Here is a 19,710-nt window from a genome sequence, read left to right on the forward strand (position 1 = left end):
AAAGGGTTAATTACATCTATCTCCTTGAGGTTTGGCCAAACTACAAATTACTCCTCATGATTTGAACAAATAACAAAATGAACATTAAACTCATAATTCTATAACAAACACCCCCTTCCCATCAGTTAGCAGACGTTTGAGTGCTCATTTTGATTATCCCAGCAAAACATATTAAGTGAATGGGATACCTTTATGGTGGGAACCTGCCTATGGTAGGAATGATGGCAGGGAGCGACACGTGTTGGGGGCAAAACGGTCCAAACGGAGACGTTAAAGTGATGGTGAGCGCGTGGAGAGGAAATGAAGCAGACAGCGTGCGGAATGAAGCAAACAAAGCACACAGAGTTCCGTACTATCGTCCTGGGTTGGGACAGGATGTCTTATTGCAGGTTAGAAGGAGAGGCATTTATTGTATTTGCAAATGTACCCATTACCGCAGCAAAAATGCTGCAAATGCCTTGGACAAAAAACGTGCGTAAAGAAGGTTCAGAAATTTGAAGAAAGAAAGAATGATTAGCGCACAGCAGTTATGAAAAAAAACTTATGCGAAGCAGTTTTTTTTTGTTATTTGAAATAACAGAAAAGTGTTGTATTGATGATTAAAATTGAGTACGTTACTTAGTGTGGAGTTTTAATATACTTGGATAAATACTCGATCGTATGTGAATAAATTAGTTTTTTTACACAAAAAATTGATGCATATATAAATTTTTTGTGTAAAAGTTTGATAGGAAAGTAACCGAAGAATTTTGTCCGCGCCGCAAAAAAAATAGACAAGTAAAAAAACTTGGTCTGAAAGGGAAAGATACAGGTTAATAGCATTATTGTTTAAAGTTCTGAACAAAGAGATATATTTATGCTGGTTAAATGGCGGTAGTTTGACATTTAGTAAAGGAAAATCATAGAAAGCAGTCCATTTACAGAAAAAAGGTGTCGGTAATAAAAATACCAGCTCTCAACGGCTTTGTTATCAGACCTCCAAAGAATTAGCAAAGTCCCAATAGTTGAGATACTAATTGTTTGCAATTTATGCGGAATTAAATTGTTTGTAGCAATGTAAACATATTAATGAAAATTAGTGATTGGAAAGCACTTAAGTCAAAAGGATTTGTGTAAAAGGGAAAGGAAATGCCGAAATGTACAGGGCTTGTATTTCACGATCGAAGGAGTAGAGTGCTGTTTTTGAAAAGTACCCAGAAAAGTATGTAAGCCAAGCGGAACCGAATGTTTGTTAATTAAAATACCAAACCTTTGATTGTGTTTGAAATGTTATCTATTGGCATGGTAAAGTACCAAGTTTGCATGAAACACCTCATCTCTAAATACCAAGTCTGTGAATGTGTTTCAACTGTTATTTCATTGATATCGTAAAGTATCATTTTGTCATCAAATTTCATCTCTTTAAAACCCATTATTCCGAATACAAGTTCTTTAACCCGATTAAATTTTAATGTACTTGTTTTGGAATACAACCCCACCTCTTTATGGCTTTATCTATTACAACAACATACTATCCATTTTCCCACAAACAAATTTATTAATTGGATAAAATAGAAATAAAACCGTTTTCCAATAATACACGGGGTATTTCAAAGAAATACCCATTTATTGGAAAATGGGTATACTTTTATTTTATGTCATCAATAAATTTGTTTATGGAAAAAATGGGTGTTAAGGTGCTGGTATTTCGTGGGATAACGATGGTTTAGCATATCAATGGATATCAGTTAAAACACATTCACATATTGGGTATTTTAAATAATCAAAATTGGTTCCATTTTAATTACATATTTTTTACGGTGTTTTTCACAAACATCACTGCAGTATTTTGAACGTCAAATACAGGTACATTACATATCTGATATTCTTTCCCCTAACACACCAATCAAATTGACTTTTGTGCTTTGTCTTACAAAATGGGTTTTTTTTATTTCATCCATGAAATAACTTTTTTTATGTAAAAAAAAAGTACTCTGTTCTTGTAATACATAAAAGCCATAAAAAGCTGCTGTTTTATGGGAAAATGGGTACTCTGTTTTTGTAATACATAAAAGCCATAAAGAGCTGGTGTTTTATTGGATGACGGATTCTTTTATTCCGATACATTATTTTGTTTGTGGCAAAAGAGCTGTTCAACAACTGCTATTTCACCAAAAATATTATTTTACGAAACCATTGGATAACAGTTCAAATACTTTCCCAAATTTGGTATTTTAAATAATGAATACTGTGATTTGAAATACCAAGTCTGTGAATGTGTTTCAACTGTTATTCATTGATATCGTAAAGTATCATTTTGTCATCAAATTTCATCTCTTTAAAACCCATTATTCCGAACACAATGTCCGTGTCACAAACATACCATATTGTTTTTGGGATTAAAATATAATAAATCTATTTTGTCGTAAAACACTAGCTTTTTATGGCTTATCCAGCATTATAAGAATAGAGTAGCCTTTTAATTTTTTTTGCATAACACTATTTATTTATCGGATAAAAAAAAATTTAACACCGGTGTTCAGTCGAACACTAGCTTTTTACGACTTTGCTGCATTAGAAGAACAGAGAACCCCGTTCTCCATTTGAAACTGTATGTGGCGGAGAAAGTAAAATAAACCGATTTCGAATTAAACAGTAACTGTTTATAGCTTATAAGAACTGAGTACCCGTTGTAGGGGTGGAAAATTTTGTTCACGGGAACAAAATTTTAATCAGGTTTGCAATAAAACACCCTGTATTTACGCCATTCGTGCAATAAATTTTTTGAATTGTAGTAAGTATATTTAAATTTCTAAATTTGAATTATGTATTTTAATATGTATATTTGAATTATATTTTAAAATATTTCAATTTGTACATTCCAATGATGTATTTGAATAGGTATATTTCAATTATGTATATTATATATATTATATCAATGTGAATCTATTAGTTCAATTATGTATAATATTATATATATTCTATGAATTGAAATAAATAATATATATTTATATAAATACATTTATTTATATATAAATTAATAAATATATTTACTAAATTTTGTTTCATAATATATATTAATATGTATATTATGCATAAATTAAATTCAATATTAATGTGTATTATATATTTTATACATTTGTAATATTATATATTTATACATACAGATTACAAATTTTTTAATTTATTTGTAGTATATTTGTATATATTTATAATATATTTGCATAAATATTACATAATATAATATATAATATATTACACATTTATATAAATGTACATTTATACATAATATATAAATATTTATTTATATTTATAATAGACATTTATATTATGTATAATATCTAATATAATACATTTATACATTTACATTAATATACAAAATATTAATTTTACCTTTATACATAATATTAATGCATGTATACATTTATATTAATTATATTTGTACATTTGTACATAATATTAATATATATTTCAAATATATTAATTTATACATTTTTATAATATTGATTTACAATTTATATGTTTTTAATGTATTTACACTTATACATGTAAATGTACATTTATATTACGTATTATATACATTTATACTTTTATATTATTATACATAATATTAATTATACATTTGTACATAATATTAACAGGTATATACATTTATACTAATTATACAGATACATTGCTACATAATATTAATATATATATTAATTTATACATTTATACTAATATACACTTATAATACGTATGGAAAACAAAATCATATACAGCGGAAATATGTATGCAAAAAAGAATCATGTGAAACAAAATGTCGTTCCAGGTTCATATAATAGACAAACGCCATAAACAGCTGCGACTTTATAATATGTATGCAGAACAAGCCTAAATATACAGTTATTATACATTTAAATTTGTATGCAAAACAAAATGATGAAATATGTATACAGCGGAAAAAAGATAATTTGAATAACTTTTTGTCTGCGCATAGGGCATGCCAATTTTTACATTTACTGAATAACAAGTAGTGAAGAACGGTGAGGCGGGAAAAAGAAGGGCCGAAACTGATTTGGGAAAGTAAACCCTAAATAAAGGTAATGGATTGTCGGGACTGTTGCTTTTTTTAATTTCCGTGTAGCCCCAAAACAGGACTGAAGCGGGCAAAAATGTGTACATAGATTCACCGGCTTTTGTTGTGAATGTCCGACATAGTCAGCGGAGGTACAGCGACGGTGGCTATTTCATGAACATCAATTGTCTTGTACAAGACTGCGAGTAAGGTGCGTTGGTTGTTTTCCGTATATTCCGGAGATTTGCGTTGTAATTCATGAATACCTGCAAAGGGGAACCCAAACGGCTGTGCAGATAAGGAGGTGCGGTATTGCAAGTGTGTGTTATTGTCCCTCGCGGCGCCACTTCCCGTGGATGGAAGGCAGCAGTGCCGAGTATCAAACGACGACGCATGTTTGTATGTGTTTGTGTTTATGTTCCGTTTCCGTTTAGGTTGGACTGAAATATTGTGCCATATTGCATCATGAAATTGCAAGAACAAGGCTGTAGCGATTAAGCTGTATGTTGTGTAACCCACAGTGATTGTCTCAGGGGAAATCTTTAGCCCAGTTTCAGTGGATTGTCATGTAGTCATTTTTGCCTGCAAGAACATACTGTACATCAGACAATTGTTCGTGACCTATGATGCCATTCATTGATTAGCTTCATCCCTTATTTTAGGTTTTTGAGGTGATCTGCTGTCATTCACTCCCACGGTACAATGTCGTCTTCGTCGCGGGTTGTTTGGAGGTAAGGTAGCAGTGCACAGTGTCAATTAAGCAAGCGTAAGCGTAAGTTTTTATTTTGTCATCATGCAGATGGAAGACCGAGAGCGTAAGTGTGAACCAGTGTTTTCTGTAACCTACATTGATTGTGAGAGGGGGAATTGTTTGGGGGTTTTTTGGGGGATTATCATGTCATAACATTTTGAAGTCAACAACATTGTGTCCATCAGATAATGTTCGTAACCTATGAAGGCACTGAATGATTACCTGTATTGCTTATTACAGGTTCGTAAACTCATTTTCGGTCTTCCATTGGTGGTGTTGAATTGCAAAGTTTGTTGGAGACAGTTTTGAACGCAACAAAGTTGAATAAGCCCGCATAGCAGAATTAGCAATAAAAGTGGTAACATGAAGCAAACGGGATTGCGAATGCGAATGGTGGAAGGGCATCCATGGAGCACACGGGATGTTGCTGCGAGTGCCGAAGGTGAAGAAAGTGGCAACAGATTAAAAATTGTCCATTCAACAACCAACTGCAGAACAGAACGGATTTTAGGGGACGGTGCTATAGGGGACATTGTTGGTGAAGACGGGCCAAATGTAAACGCTGCATTCCACTGTATTGATGATATAGATGTAGGTAGCATGGAGTTTGACAGCATTGAAGAGGCAGAAGCATTGTATATGATGTATGCAAGAGCAACCGGTTTTGGGGTACGAAAAGGGTGCAAGAGAAAAGATAAGAAAGGCATTGTCCGAGTGAGGTCATGGCTTTGCAATAAGGAAGGCGAAAGACATGAAAAGCACCTGAACAGAGGCGATCGAATAAGGGAACCGAAGGCAGTAACAAGAGTGAAGTGTGAAGCACATTTGAAGGTTCGATTACACGAGTCGAAAGAAAAGTACGTTGTTGCAGAATTTGTTAGTGGACATTGCCATCGTTTGTGCAGTCCTGAAAGTGTTAGTTTCATGAGGTCGCATAGAAAGGTTGGGAAGTCGGACCTGCAACAGGCAGTACTTATGCAACAAGCAGGAATAAGAACAAGTCACATTATGAGACTACTAGCTGTACAGGCTGGCGAATACCGCAACCTGGGTTTCCATGAAACAGATATGTACAATGCGCTGAATCGGCAGAGGCAGGTAGCAGTTGGTGATGGGGACAGCGATTCGGCACTTGCATTCTTGTTAGGCAAGCAACGAGGTGATCCGAATTTATTTTTCAAATATTCTGTAGATGGCCATGGCCGACTGAATCGCTTGCTTTGGGCTGATTCCGTGTGTAGAGACGACTATAGATGCTTTGGGGATGTGCTAGTGTTCGACAGCACGTATAATACAAACCAGTACAGATTTCCATTGGTTGTGTTGTGTGGGGTTAACAATCACTACTCGACATGTATCTTTGCGTGTGCTTTTATCGTTCGCGAAGGAGATGAGGGATATGATTGGGTTATAAGTACTTTCTTAGAAGCAATGAATGGGAGGAAACCGATAGCAGTGGTGACTGATGGGGACAAGTCCATGCGAAAGTGCATTAAAAAATTGATGCCCACAGCTAAGCACAGACTTTGCAGCTTCCATTTGGAAATGAATGCTGCTACAAATGTAAGGGACAAAGAGTTCTTGCAGGCATTCAAGACCTGCATGTTTATGAATTCTACAATTCCCAATTTTGAAACGAGGTGGGCAGGGGTTGTCAGACGTTTTCGGCTTGAAAATAACGAATGGGTTAAGAAGATGTACCGCAAGAGGGAGCTCTGGGCTATGGCTTTCCTGAGAGGCAACTTTTTCGGAGGAGTGCGGAGTACCCAAAGGTGCGAGAAAATGCATCAGGTCTTAAAATTACATCTGACCCCCAAGTTGAAGTTTTTTGAGTGCCTTCAAACATATGACTTGGCGGTGGGCCGCTTGCGACATGAAGAGAGGCGTCAACGGGCTGTGACAGAGCACACTACCCTTCTCGGTGCGACACAGCTGCAGGCGCTGGAAAAACATGCTGCTGAAGTGTTTACTAGGTCCACTTTCGTTGTGGTACGGGAGGAAATGAAGAAGCAGGGGCTATTTTGTAGGATGAATGGCACGGATGATGGAATAAATGCTGTGCACTTCATGAAGCATCCGTACAATTACTCCTACTACACTGTGGTGTATAACAGGTCCACGCGACATATGAAGTGCTCGTGCCTGAAAATGGAAACACACGGCCTGCCTTGTTGTCACATGTTTCGTGCAATGCTATTTGAGGAACTGAAAAAGATCCCTCCAAACTGCATCATGAAGAGGTGGACTCGACAGGCAAAGGAATGCGTAATAAGTGAGGAGGGGCCTGAAACAAGCAGCTCACACCTCACAGAGATGTCCAGATACTCTACGCTGCTTTCGGCGGCAAATGATGTATGTAGGAATGCGTGCAAGACGTCGGATCGATTCAGAAATGCATTGGAACTGTTCCAGAATGAGTCAGTTGGAACTGAGCAGGTGCAAGGCAAGAGGCAAAGAGGGCAGGGCTGTGGAGCTGTGCAACTGACCAAACAAACAGGGGGTCAAAGGGATTGGGTTAAGGACCCAGAATTCATTGAATCACGAGTCCTGTGTCGAGGGAAACCGAGGTAGGCAACAATATGTATGGCGTCTGACAGGAACATCCCATGTACAATGCACTTTGCCACACAATGCAACTCTGTATTGATAAATAGGCTTACCTAACTTACCTGACTTGCTATGGAACACAAAGATTGACTGTGCGGTTTAGTTGAATTTTTTTGTTTTGTTACCAATGCAGGGGAAGAGGAAGTGTGCCAAACGCGTCATCAAAGCGCAGAGCCACAGACGCTGATGATCATCATGGAAATTGTAGTTGCACTGCTGATGCACAACAACGCAACACGGGGACGACACCCGCTGGCCGAATCGGTGTTGAGTTATCAATTGAAATGGAGCAGCAGCGACCAAGGGACCCTGTTCTACGGATTCAGGTTGGAATGGATTTTATGTGCAACATATGCACAACTGTGTCTACACATCCCTGGCTACCTTTGCTGCTAAGTTGTGCGTTGAATTAATTTCATGTTCATGCCATTCTAAGTAATGCGTACATCTTGTGGTCCAATGGTCACATAGTGCATAAGCTGTTGCCATATTTTACGACCGAAGTAATATGCTGAAATCAACATAATATCAGTAAAATTAGTGTCACGCATAATTTGTTTAGTTCAGTGACACGAAGTGATAGGGGTAAGGTGTTTGAAGGACAACGCATTGTTGCCATTAACTGTCAGCCTGAAACCCTGTGTGGCTGTATGCGAGTGCGTGTGGTAATATGTGATGTGTAACTTGGTTGCAGGACATGGATGAGGGAGGACCAGATGGCGTACGGCAAGGGAAGTCATTGGAATCGGTAATTATTGTAGTTGTATGCAATGACGTGTTACATTAGTGCATACTGAGTCCTTCGTCTTGCATGTGAAGCCTTTTGTAAACTGAGCACCGTATTGGTTGAAAAATATTAGGGTCTACCGGGCAGTGTGGATGGGTTTTTGGGATACATCCTGCATTCATCACGGACTTCGTCGTATCAGGTATTCGTCCACATTACAAAATTTTGTTTGTATTTGTTGGCCAAGCAGGGGACTGATGTGCGAGCAATGTCTTAATGACTTCGCTGGGGGGTATTTTATTTATGTTGTGTCCTTGTTGGCCAGGTTGATGAACCACGAAATGTACCCGCTGATGGCCTTGTACCGGCATCAACCGACATTGCTGATTGGTGAAGCATGTTGTTTGCCTATCACTGCATTGGCAGTTGCTTGTGTATTTCAACGTGCACCGTAAAGTAGTTGGTCCCGGTGGACAACTGTAGCTCGTTTGATGTCCACTAACGTGCGCACCTAAATGTAGTTGTGAACCTAGTCTCTGGGTCCGGTGATCTGTAAAGTTCAAAGTTCAATAGTATGCATGTTATTTTTTTGCAATTGCTTTGGGATTTTAAGTGGTCTGTATTTGGCCTTCAGCAATGTAATGTGTGAGGGGAGAAACGTTTGGGTTTCATATTTACGTGGGACCTAAACATTTTGCAGCTCCTCTTGTTGACAACTCAGTCACTATGCATCCGGCATCTGCATTGACACCGCCATTGCTTGCATATAAGCGGAGCAAAGCAGGTACAGGTTCGTTTGTAGGGCGGCTGATTTGTTTTGTTGAAGTGAAAAACAAGATTTATGATTTTCGAGGGAGGGGCGGTGAAACCGCATCCTCAACTGTCAACTGCAGGGGGGTAAACATAGCCACGGCTAAACACGGTTGCATTCAAAATTTTGCCTGCACTTCTTCCCAAGCTCCCAACAAGTATGAACAATACTTTCAACGAGGTGTCCACATACGGACTCAGTCACTATGGCATTGGGTTTAATGTGCTTGTATGCATGCGAAGATATTTCATGGCAGCACTAAACAACTGTGTGACTTCATATTTAAAATTACGCAGAGTTCACAAATACAGCAGTCCTGCTGATGAAACGCAGCTTACAAAACGACGACTATAACCGTAAAAAGTGGAACTTGACCTCAAAAAAGTTCCGAGGCATTTTTAGCTTTGTTTGAGTGTCTTCAGGAATGGAATCTTCGCAAAGCAGGCGTAAAGGTCCGAATAAAATAACCGTGCTTGGTAAATTTGCAGACGTTTGACGAAGTAAACGTTCTATCGTTGCGGATGTCTGTGTGCTGGCATTAGACAACCCAAGTTCGCAGCGTTTGGGAAAAACTGTGATCTCCTATTGTAGTAAAACGCAAAAACACCAATACACACCACACTGACCACGAAGAAGCACAAGTTGTAACACCGTATTTTGCAGCAGAGGAACTGCTGCTGTTGTTTGCATTCTTGCGCAATCATTCGCAAAGCTTCATTGTCCCTTTCCAGTTCCGCCACCCTACGCGTCAAACACTGATTGGAGTTCATGGCATGGACGTTCGTCGCCTGCAGAGCCGAACGCGCTTCCTTCAGTGTACATATCTTCTCAGCTGCTAGCGTCGCCAGTGCTCTTCCCCTGTTGCAGCAGCTATCAACTTCGAGCCACCTGAAAAAAGAGCATCTGTGTGGCTGAGTTTGGAGGGGGTTTGTGGCCCCTCCAATATAAATGGAGGGGCAGATGAGGATGTTATAAACTGTATGTTACAACAGCGAACAAACCGGGTAATTGCTGCATGCTGCAAACCGACGCCCTGGGTTGCCTCGCGTGAAAGAAGTTTGTATATTGGCAACCAATCCGCAGCGACAGAGCAGCTCCGAGGTCGCGGTGCTGTCTTCACTTCGACCTGCAAATGTCGTCATGTCAAATGTAGCTGTGGTTGACAATGAAGGTTGCGGAGCACGGCAATTGGTAATTCCGTTGTACAGCTGCGGAGATGTTGGGCAAAGGTAAGCGTTGCGCTATGATGTTAACCAATCACAGAACGGGAGGATGATTACATCAGGTAGAGCGGAACGAAGGACACGAATGAAGAGGGACACAGATAGAGAGGCAAAGAGACAAGGGACGCGGCTGCGGCAGTGTCGGTGTATGGTGCCGACGGTGTGGTTCACACAGACAAGAGGAACTGCAGAAGGAGATGGAGAACAGAGGACACGTAGGAAGGAAGAAATAAAAGACAGAAAGAAATCAGCGACAGAGAGATGAGGAGGCGGGAGCTGGTGCGACAGAAAACGAAGGGGACGATGTGGATGGGGACAGTGCAGACGAATGAAATCGAAGCAAGGGGGGTATAAGAAGAGAGGGAGAGACACAGACAGAGAAGGACAGGCGGTGGCGGTCGCGGTGTGTGGCCAATGCGGTGCTTCTTGGACGGGGAAAAAATTGGGGGTGAAAACAAGCAACAGAAAGACGAAGATGATCGGGAGAGAGAGAGAGAGAGACAGAGACAGAGAGATGCAGACGGATAGTGCTATACAGAATTGGGGTGGGAGTGGAAGTGGGTGTGGGTGAAGGACAAGGACACAGAGAGAGCGCAAGAGATACAGGGAGAGAGAGAGAGAATTGGGGTGGGAGTGGAAGTGGCTGTGGGTGAAGGGGGGTGGCAGAGTGGCAGTGGGCGGTGGTGGACGTAGAAATTGACTCTATACAAAAGAATAAAGAATTAATAACTTTTGAGTTATTTAAAAAGGGATAATTTGACAAACCTCCCCTGAAGGTTCTAACAGTTGCAGTGACAGCAGTATAGAATTTAATTCCGTCAATTTTCAAATTTGGTAACCATTTGAACCGGTGATATTTGAAAAGCAACGGAGGTAGGTGAAATTTGTAAAACCTGGACTGGTCTCAGTGCAATTGTCAGAAACTTCAGGGTAGGTTTCTGACCATTATCCCTAAAATATTACAACCATGATACAGATGATATTTATATTCCATGAATACAATCTTCCTCCCTATATTAGTACAGCATTGCTCGTTCATAAAAAGTTTGATATGATTATGGGTATTTTATTCGGGATCATTTCGTTTATGGTAAACAATTATATTTAACATAATATAATTGAAAAGGCGTTACACAAATTCTGTTACGATACCAAAACTGCCATGTTTGTATGAAATATAAAAGAAGTATTTCAAAGTAAAAGAACAAAATTTTGCATAACATACCAGCAATTTACGAGTTTCTTGCATTATATGAATAAAGTACTAGCTATGTTTCATTATTTCAGTTTCAATTATTTAATTTATATGGAATACATAAATGCTTACCAAACCAATTAAAAAAGTGTTCCACTAACATTATTATCAATGCTATTGTACTACGTTTTGTATGTAACATAAAGTTAAAAAGTAAAAAAAAAAAATGTGTTGGGGACTTTTTAGCAAGTCTTTATGGGTTTGTTGTACTATAACAATAAAATAGTAGCTATTTATAGCCATTATACTTTGAATCATATAATTATGTTAAATACATAAATGTTTGTAACTAAAATTTGAAAAATGATGCGATAATATTTTTGGTACACGAAAAGTTGTAGGTTTTGTGTTTTGCACAAATTTAATACGTAAAAGTTTGGAAAAATTAATTGGACTTAACATATAAGTTGTTCTTGCGTTTCCTGTATTACACGAACAAAGTAATAGCTATTTACGAGGCAAACAAAATATCCCGTAGTTATTACCAACTTATGGGGAGGTTTGTAAAAAAATCCCTTAAAAAATTGTAATGGTTTTTCTTTAAATGTATGGCACCACGGCTTTTTTGGCATAAATTATAATGAACCAAGTTGACCAATAAAGTGCCAGGTGTTGATGCGTCTCCCACATTAAAAGAACAAAGTACCCAATGGTGGCAAAACATAAATTCATTCATTGTAAATTTTACAATCAATTAATCCCGTTCACCCAAAAAAGGACGGGCTCTTTACGCCTTTCCTCCACTACAGCAACACACAGGCCATTGTGCTTTGCGGCCGAAAATTAGTTTATAGCATAAACTTATCCTACACCCGTTTTGGATTACGGCACGGGCTGTCTTTGCATTTCCTCCACTGTAAGAACGAATGTGTACCCATTTTTTCTTTCCGGGCCTTACGAAATGGGTCACCACTAATATTTTTGTACGTCAAGCCCAATTTTCTTTGTACGACGACGTACGAAGAAAAAGTGTAACCATTTTCCTTTGTGCCCGAAAATTCATGTTGTGGGATAAATTTAATTTCCCACCGTTAGCCAATAAAGGATCAGCTCTTTACGTGTTCCGTGTATTACAACAACACTGCATAATTTCCGGAGAGCAAAACTAAATTTTGGCCTACTCTTCAATTTCTGCCGGTGTGCCATAAAACACCAGCTCTTTATGGCTTTCCTCCATTACAAGAATAGATTAACAATTTTGCGTCGAATAAACACGAATTTGTAGCGGGCATTTAAATTGAGCCCGGCCTGCAATACAATACCAAATTAGTCTGCGTGGCGTCCTTTATAACTAGGGGTGTGCATTCGGTGCAAATTCGGTAATTCGGTGCACTGAATTCTGTGAATTCGGTTATTCTACCTATAAAATTTTAAACCGCTTTCAATTCCGAATTGGCCATAACCGACTTCATTCCGCAACCGATTTGAAATTCGAGAACGGTAATGAATTCTGTTAAACCGAATTCATCTATTTTAAAAAAACATAAAAATACCCTGTTATCAGCTTAAGTTTGCAACGCTGCTTCGGTACAACTTACAGGCTATGAGGCTAATTGCAAACTAATCCTAATTGCAAACTTCCAGTTGTTTTCTCACTTTTCAATTTTCAGCAGCTGAAGATGAAATCCGACTTTTCCCAAATGAAGTGATTTTGTAATTTTTAATTTACAAATTGGGGCTCCTAAATTATAATACATTCCTGATGCTACATTAATGATTTAAAAATTATTACTGATTCGATCCCCAAATTTATTCATAATTGAACACATTACTTATGTTCAAATCATTTTGTGGTTTAATTGGCATTTATTTGATCACTTATACCTAAAATCCTTCGTATATGATTTAAGAAACACATAAAAAGTTATTAATTTAAACTAATTTAGTTAGTAGTTACAATGAATTTATAATGTACAATGATTAATAATAAGTAATATTAGTTACAAACTTACAAATTACAATGAATCAATGATTAGTGATAAGTTATATTAGTTACAAATTTATAATTTATTTCAAATCAAAATAAAACTTATTTACTTGATTTGCAACTCACATGTATTTACTGACACTGCTTAGTTATTTTGTCTACACTTAAAGCCTTAAAATTAGTAAATACATAATATGAACTTTTAACTTATTTGATCACTTATACCTACAATCCTTAGTCTATGATTTAAGGAACACATAAAAAGTGATTAATTTAAACTACAATAAACCTTAGACTGTACAATGGTTAGTAATAATTTATGAATTTATAATTTACAATGATTAATAATAAGTAATATTAGTTACAAACTTAAAAATTACAATGATTAGTGATAAGTTATGTTAGTTACAAACTTATAATTTATTTCAAATCAAAATTAAACTTATTTATTTACATACGCTATTGTGAAAGTCAATGCACTAATACATTGATTTGCAATTCATATACATTCACTTACACTGCTTAGTTGTCTTAGCTATACTTAAAGCCTTAAGATTACTGAATATGTAATGTAAATTTAGAGTACACTAATACTTGCAAGTTATAGATTACGCATTCAAACATTCAATAATTCAAACGTGAATGATGTATCAAATTACCAATATCTAAATTCTAATTACTAATTATGTTTATTGTTTAATATTTAGTATTATACATATATGTATTAATTATTATCTAATTATAGTCATGTTACTCATGTGTAAAATAATAAGTATTATAGTTATCTTATATTGTAAAGTATTATTATGCATTATTGTAGTCATATAACAATTAATAAATACTAAAATAATATAAATATATTGTACATTACTATATATTATTAGTATTATAAGTACATGATATGATGATAATACCATATACTAATTATTATTACTAACATTTACCTATATAATATAATCATTTATTTGTAGTATATACTAATAGTAAATAGCATTTATGTATATATTATATAATTGTATATACCAATTTGGTAATTCGAATGCGGTAATGCGGTACCCGATTTCAATTACCGAATTTGAATACGAAATCGGTTATTACCTAATTCATAATCTCATTACCTATTTCATACCATATTAGAATTCGGTGATTTTGTTACGTACCGAATTTGTACAACATTACCAAATACCCGATTTCAAATTACCGAATTGAATTTGAAATCGGTGAGCAAATTCGGTAAGAACCCAATTTGCTCACCCCTATTTATAACTACACAATACGCAGGGGCACATGAATAAGGAGTTTATGGCGGGAGCGAGAGAATTTGAACCATTATCCGTGTACGTGGGAACATGAAAAGCTAGCTGTGTATGCCTATCTTGCATTAATTGAACACACTGGCCACTACCCCCAGGCCCCAAGTGCTTAACTTGTATGGCCAATGAGCGCAACAGTTTTTGCAATACAAGGTGTGCTCTTTAAGGGTGCGCAAAGTAGAAAATAGAAACGTCAAAGGCTTGAGCCTTGAAGAAGTTTCTCCTGTGAAAGCTTGAAGAAACTTTCTCGTGTGAAGACCTTCCCCCGCCGGCTAAGGATTGTACATTTGTACCATTGCATTTTGCATGGTCTAGCCATCTAGGTAATTTTTCTTTTAGCATTTGCTGAACCTGTCTCTTTTTTTTTTTCAGGAAGTAAAGGGGTTGTTTCATAAAATTGTATCATCAGAGCAGGTTAATACCATTTCAGACTATTGTTGTTTAAATTGCAATGCCAGATAAACTAACACTGATCATCAATACCATTTCAGACTATTGTAGCTATTACCGAATTGAATTTGTTAGTTTGACATTGCATTTATTTAGTGAAATGTGGGTGTAAAAACCCCGCCCGGTAGTTGTTTGATGAATTGCTCGAGAGCGACTTATATTATTTTTCGTACTTGTAGCATTGAGTTTTATTGGGCAAATAACTTGTCGCAATAAAATTTAGTTTTCTGCTTGTCATTTTACTGATTTTATTTTGTCATTGCTTTATTTATCATGGATTTCTAGACATTCGTACTTCAGTTGTTAGCTCTATATGATGACAATTGCAATACGCGAAGGTTATGAAACATTATGAATGTTGCAGTGTCCAGGCAATTCACAGGTTCATTCGCATCCGAAGCTGACGTTTGCGCTATTATGGACAGCTGTTTCAATCTTCCTGTGTCTCCAGGCATGCCGGTTGAGGTAGAAGCACTGGCCTCGGAATGTATTGATATTACCGAATATCTGCGTTCCCAGAATTTGATTAATTTGCTGTCCGTTAAAGATAAGTGTTACGATGGGTTGGTTCGAGAATTCTACGCGAATTCTCGTGCAAATAAGGACAAGTCAGTAGTGCGATCTGTCGTTAGGAATATGCATGTTGAGGTGTCTACCGAGGTTCTATTTGCAGAGTTTGGTCTGGTTGACACTGGTTATAGTGTCGATTACAAACTGATTAGTGCCAAGAATATGGATAAACTTGCTGTGCCCGGGTATGATGAGACAGAGTTTGTACGACAAGTTGTGCAACATGATGACAGCATTAGGCGGCCAATGGGGAAAAAACCAAAGTTTTATGCGCCTGACATGAAGGTTCTGCCAAGGCTGTTGCATCTTATAATGTGCCATAACATTGTTCCCAAAGGTGGCAGTATTAGTTCGGTCAGTCCACTAGAAACAATGCTGTTGTGGCACTTGTTGAACAAAAAACCACTGAACATTGGCAAACTGATGATTGCCACAATCTTCAACAAACTTAGGAAGATTAGGAGCAGGGACAATAAAAAAACCCATCTCCCATTCGGTATCTTTCTCACCAGCATATTCAGGCGCTTTAACGTTCCCATTTATGCTGACCACATCGACAAAGGCTTTCACAGTCACAACATTGGAGTTTCATACTTAAAGAAAATGGCAGTGAAGTCTCAAAGCCAGGGTTGGATGTGGAAGAAGTTTAAACCTGCAGATGCAGTGGTCGGAGACACTGTGGAGCAGGATAAGCTAACTGAAGCAGCCAAGCAATTGGTTGACATGGGGGAGCGTGTTGCGGTGGATAAGCCGCCGTTTTTGGGACAAACCGACGACGTTGAAGATGTTGTTATTGTTTCGCAACAAACCAGAGCTGGAGCAACTGTATGTTAATGTAAACTCTGATTTCATGTTGTTGTACATTTCTGCCAACTAGCCTAACTGCGTAACCTCACTTTTGTTTTGGTAGCTACAACATAAGGTGAAAGAAATATTTGAAAAGGTTGGTGCCGTGCATGTGCAACGGAGCAGCTTCGACACATTGCCATTTCTACATGATGTAAGAGGTTTTTGCTACGTGTTTCGTAACCATTTGTTTTCTGTATGTATACTGACATCCACAAACTCGGCAGTGGCATCCAGAAGAATGTGGTGTACTTGACGCAGACTTGAAGGCAGCTGTTGCCTTCCATCATACTCATATCAGTCCCACAATGTACGGCTAAGTGTAGTACATTACATCAGTTCAGGTATGGCACGTCCATCGTATTCTTATGATGTTTAACTTCACTGTCCGCAGCATTGTGAGTGCACTGGATAAGCAACAGCTATTTGGTATTAAAAAGGAGGAATTGCAGGAAGTGCTGCATGAGGAGCATTGTCTGAATGACAAAGTAAAGTTTTTGGGACTTTGGGGAATGTAATAGGTCCTTCCCTGTTTCGTGTTTTGCCGTTTTCATTCTAACTGTGCGTTTCTTCCTTTGTTTGAAGGTTGTGACACAGTACCTGCATTTACTCCAGCGACAGTACCAGCAATTTTGTTTCTTCAATCCTTTGTTTTGGGTACGTTGTAATACCCCTGTTTTTAAACTTCCCTTAAATGTTGTTTGCAAAATTTATATGTAACTCTTCCCTCTGCTGCTCTTCATTGCAGGTGAGATGCGTGTTAGATTATCCACGCATTTCTGCCACAACCAAAAAGCTCTTCGTTGATGAAACCAATGTCCAAAGTATGAAAAATCCTGAAAAGGTATACTCCAGTTTTTCATTGTCATTACTTTCTCCCAGTAAGCAATGAGGGGTCACGGTATTAGCTGCACAGCTGATCGGCCTAATATTGGTACAAATTTAACAAATTTGACGCTGTTGACTGTGGTTTCCGTGCAGATATTTCTCCCCATCATTTATTCGCAACATTGGTTTGTCATGATTGCACATGTCAGCGAAAAACAAGTGTACATTGTTGATTCTGCGCACAACCTGAACACATTCTACCAGGGTTTGATACAGTCAGTGGTGCGTTGCGTGCAAACTTCTTGCTCTTCATAATAACAAACAACATCACATTTACAATGCCAGTGTTTTGTTTGTTTGGCAGGAATGGATTCTGGGCCAATTTTTTAAGGATGGACCCTGGACATTTCACGTTGTACAGCACAGAATTAAACAGAAGGATGCTGCAAGTTGTGGCGTTTTCACTTTGAAGTTCATTCAATGTTGGGCAATGTCCTGTCGCCCGAAACCTGTAAGTGCATGGATGCATGATTTCTATCTACCAGACTAACTGTCTTGCATCTAAATACGGACATCTGTATGTACAGCTTGACGTTGTGATTGCTAGAAATTTTATTGCCTGGGAGATCGCATTGGGGAAACTGGCAAACCCCATCAATTACGCTGCGTTTCTCGAACAAAATAAACAGCCGACGCAGTTGCATGGCAGTGCAGATTTGTAGGAAGGTCGTGCCAAACATGATGAGCAGGTGGAGGCAGGACAAGGTACCGTACATATCCTAGTATTGTAATGTAGCGGTGAATGCTAACGCTGTACGTCATTTAAAGTTCTTGCTCCAAACGACGTTAGTGGTAGCCAAACTGGTTCTTTAAAGCCGTTTGAAAAACCAAAAAAAAAACCCCACGTCTTCCCCATATTTGCCTGTTCCAACACCTCTGTGGCTGACAAAGCACAGCGGGAACTGCTTTTGTAGTCTTGTATACCAACACAGTGCAATGGCAGCGGGTTGGCAAATTGTTGGTGTCCCCAGTCCAATCCTTTTTCCCTTAAAATCTGAAGATTTTGTTGCTTCCTTGCACATCTGTGGGACACATTAGATTGGACAGGGAAATACATCCAAGACATGTAATTGTTTTGTGCCAATTTTTTTTGCAACGGAAACTACAGGACCGTGTTCAAGCATAGCTCAAGGTCCTTCTACTAAGGGTTCGAAGAAGAAGCTTCTTATTCTGGATTTGAATGGAGTTGTTATTGGCAATGCATTAGGTAGGAGGACCAGAAATCGGGATTTCAACTTCAGACCCCATTGCTGTGCTTTCTTGCAATTCTGTTTCTCCTATTTTGATGTGACAGTTTGGTCATCCAAACAAAGGTATACGACAGTGTATATTGTACATGAATTGCTCAACTCTGTACGGGTTGTGTGTTTCCGATAACTGCTATGTTCTGAATGTCGTTTTTTTTGCAGGCATAATATTGAACCAGTGTTGGAAACTTTATCAACACTGTTGAAGGAAAATATTAAAGATAAACTGGTTTTTGTGTGGGTGAGACTTCTTTAGTGTTATATACGATTTGCGTAGTGAATCGAGCAGCCGCAATTGTGGTAATGTGCAATTGGGACGCTTTTGTATTTTGCAGGATCAGTCCCGTTGCATTGTGGCAGAAACCAGACTTAAGCAAAATGCGGAGAAAAAGGTCATGTTCAAGGAACTGAAAAGTGTTTGGGCAGATTATAGGTCATACAACAGCTCTAACACAATATTAGTTGACGATTCTCCGTACAAATCATTCATCAATTCTGTAAGCATACCATGTAAAACTTGCTTTTGGCACTATAATGCTTCTATTCCAGTTCAGATGAAGGTGTAACGTTCTTTCACTCATCATTTATGTAGCCTTACAATGCAATCTTCCCCAGCAGTTACACATCACCCAATGCGGCAGAAAATTATCTAGGTCAGCTGGATTTTCGTGTTAATAATGTGTACGGTTACACTTAGAGCAAATTGTTCAGGGTTCCTGAAAGCTTGTGTTTTGCAGATCCAGAAAGAGGCTTTGTAGAGTACCTGAAGAAATTGGCCGCTGCACAGAATGTACAACAATTCATCAAAGACAACGCTTTTGGCCAGTCACCCATAGCTGAAGGCAGCGCCGATTGCAAGTTTTACACTGAAGTTGTTTACAAGCTTGGCTTGGAAAAGCCAAGCTTGGACCAATTGAAACGAAAGCGGGAACCCCCAAAGCGATATACTCCAGAGGTAGGCATGGGGTACATGTTCTCAACATGTTTTGCAGAGCAGGAGTGTACTGTGTATATTTCTTAATTGCATGTCTGTTGCGCACAGACCTAACCCACAAGGAA

General features: G+C 38.1%; 1 protein-coding gene across 1 annotated transcript; it reads left to right on the plus strand.

Annotated features, from left to right (window-relative positions):
- Positions 1-5,150: 5,150 nt before the first annotated feature.
- Positions 5,151-8,515, plus strand: LOC113750725 (protein FAR1-RELATED SEQUENCE 5-like). The gene is made up of 5 exons (XM_027294671.1): positions 5,151-7,354; positions 7,528-7,720; positions 8,089-8,142; positions 8,255-8,323; positions 8,447-8,515. Exons 1-5 carry the CDS (start codon positions 5,151-5,153, stop codon positions 8,513-8,515), a joined length of 2,589 nt encoding a protein of 862 aa, XP_027150472.1.
- The last annotated feature ends 11,195 nt before the right edge of the window (positions 8,516-19,710 follow it).

Source organism: Coffea eugenioides, chromosome 10 (genome assembly GCF_003713205.1).
Source record: "Coffea eugenioides isolate CCC68of chromosome 10, Ceug_1.0, whole genome shotgun sequence".
In the NCBI taxonomy this organism is placed as follows: domain Eukaryota; kingdom Viridiplantae; phylum Streptophyta; class Magnoliopsida; order Gentianales; family Rubiaceae; genus Coffea; species Coffea eugenioides.

Coding starts and splice junctions, on each gene's coding strand:
- LOC113750725 (XM_027294671.1), top strand. CDS start 5,151: ATGAAGCAAACGGGATTGCGAATGCGAATGGTGGAAGGGCATCCATGG. Junction 7,355..7,527: donor CTGTGTCGAGGGAAACCGAG/GTAGGCAACAAT, acceptor TTACCAATGCAG/GGGAAGAGGAAGTGTGCCAA. Junction 8,143..8,254: donor AAGGGAAGTCATTGGAATCG/GTAATTATTGTA, acceptor GAAAAATATTAG/GGTCTACCGGGCAGTGTGGA.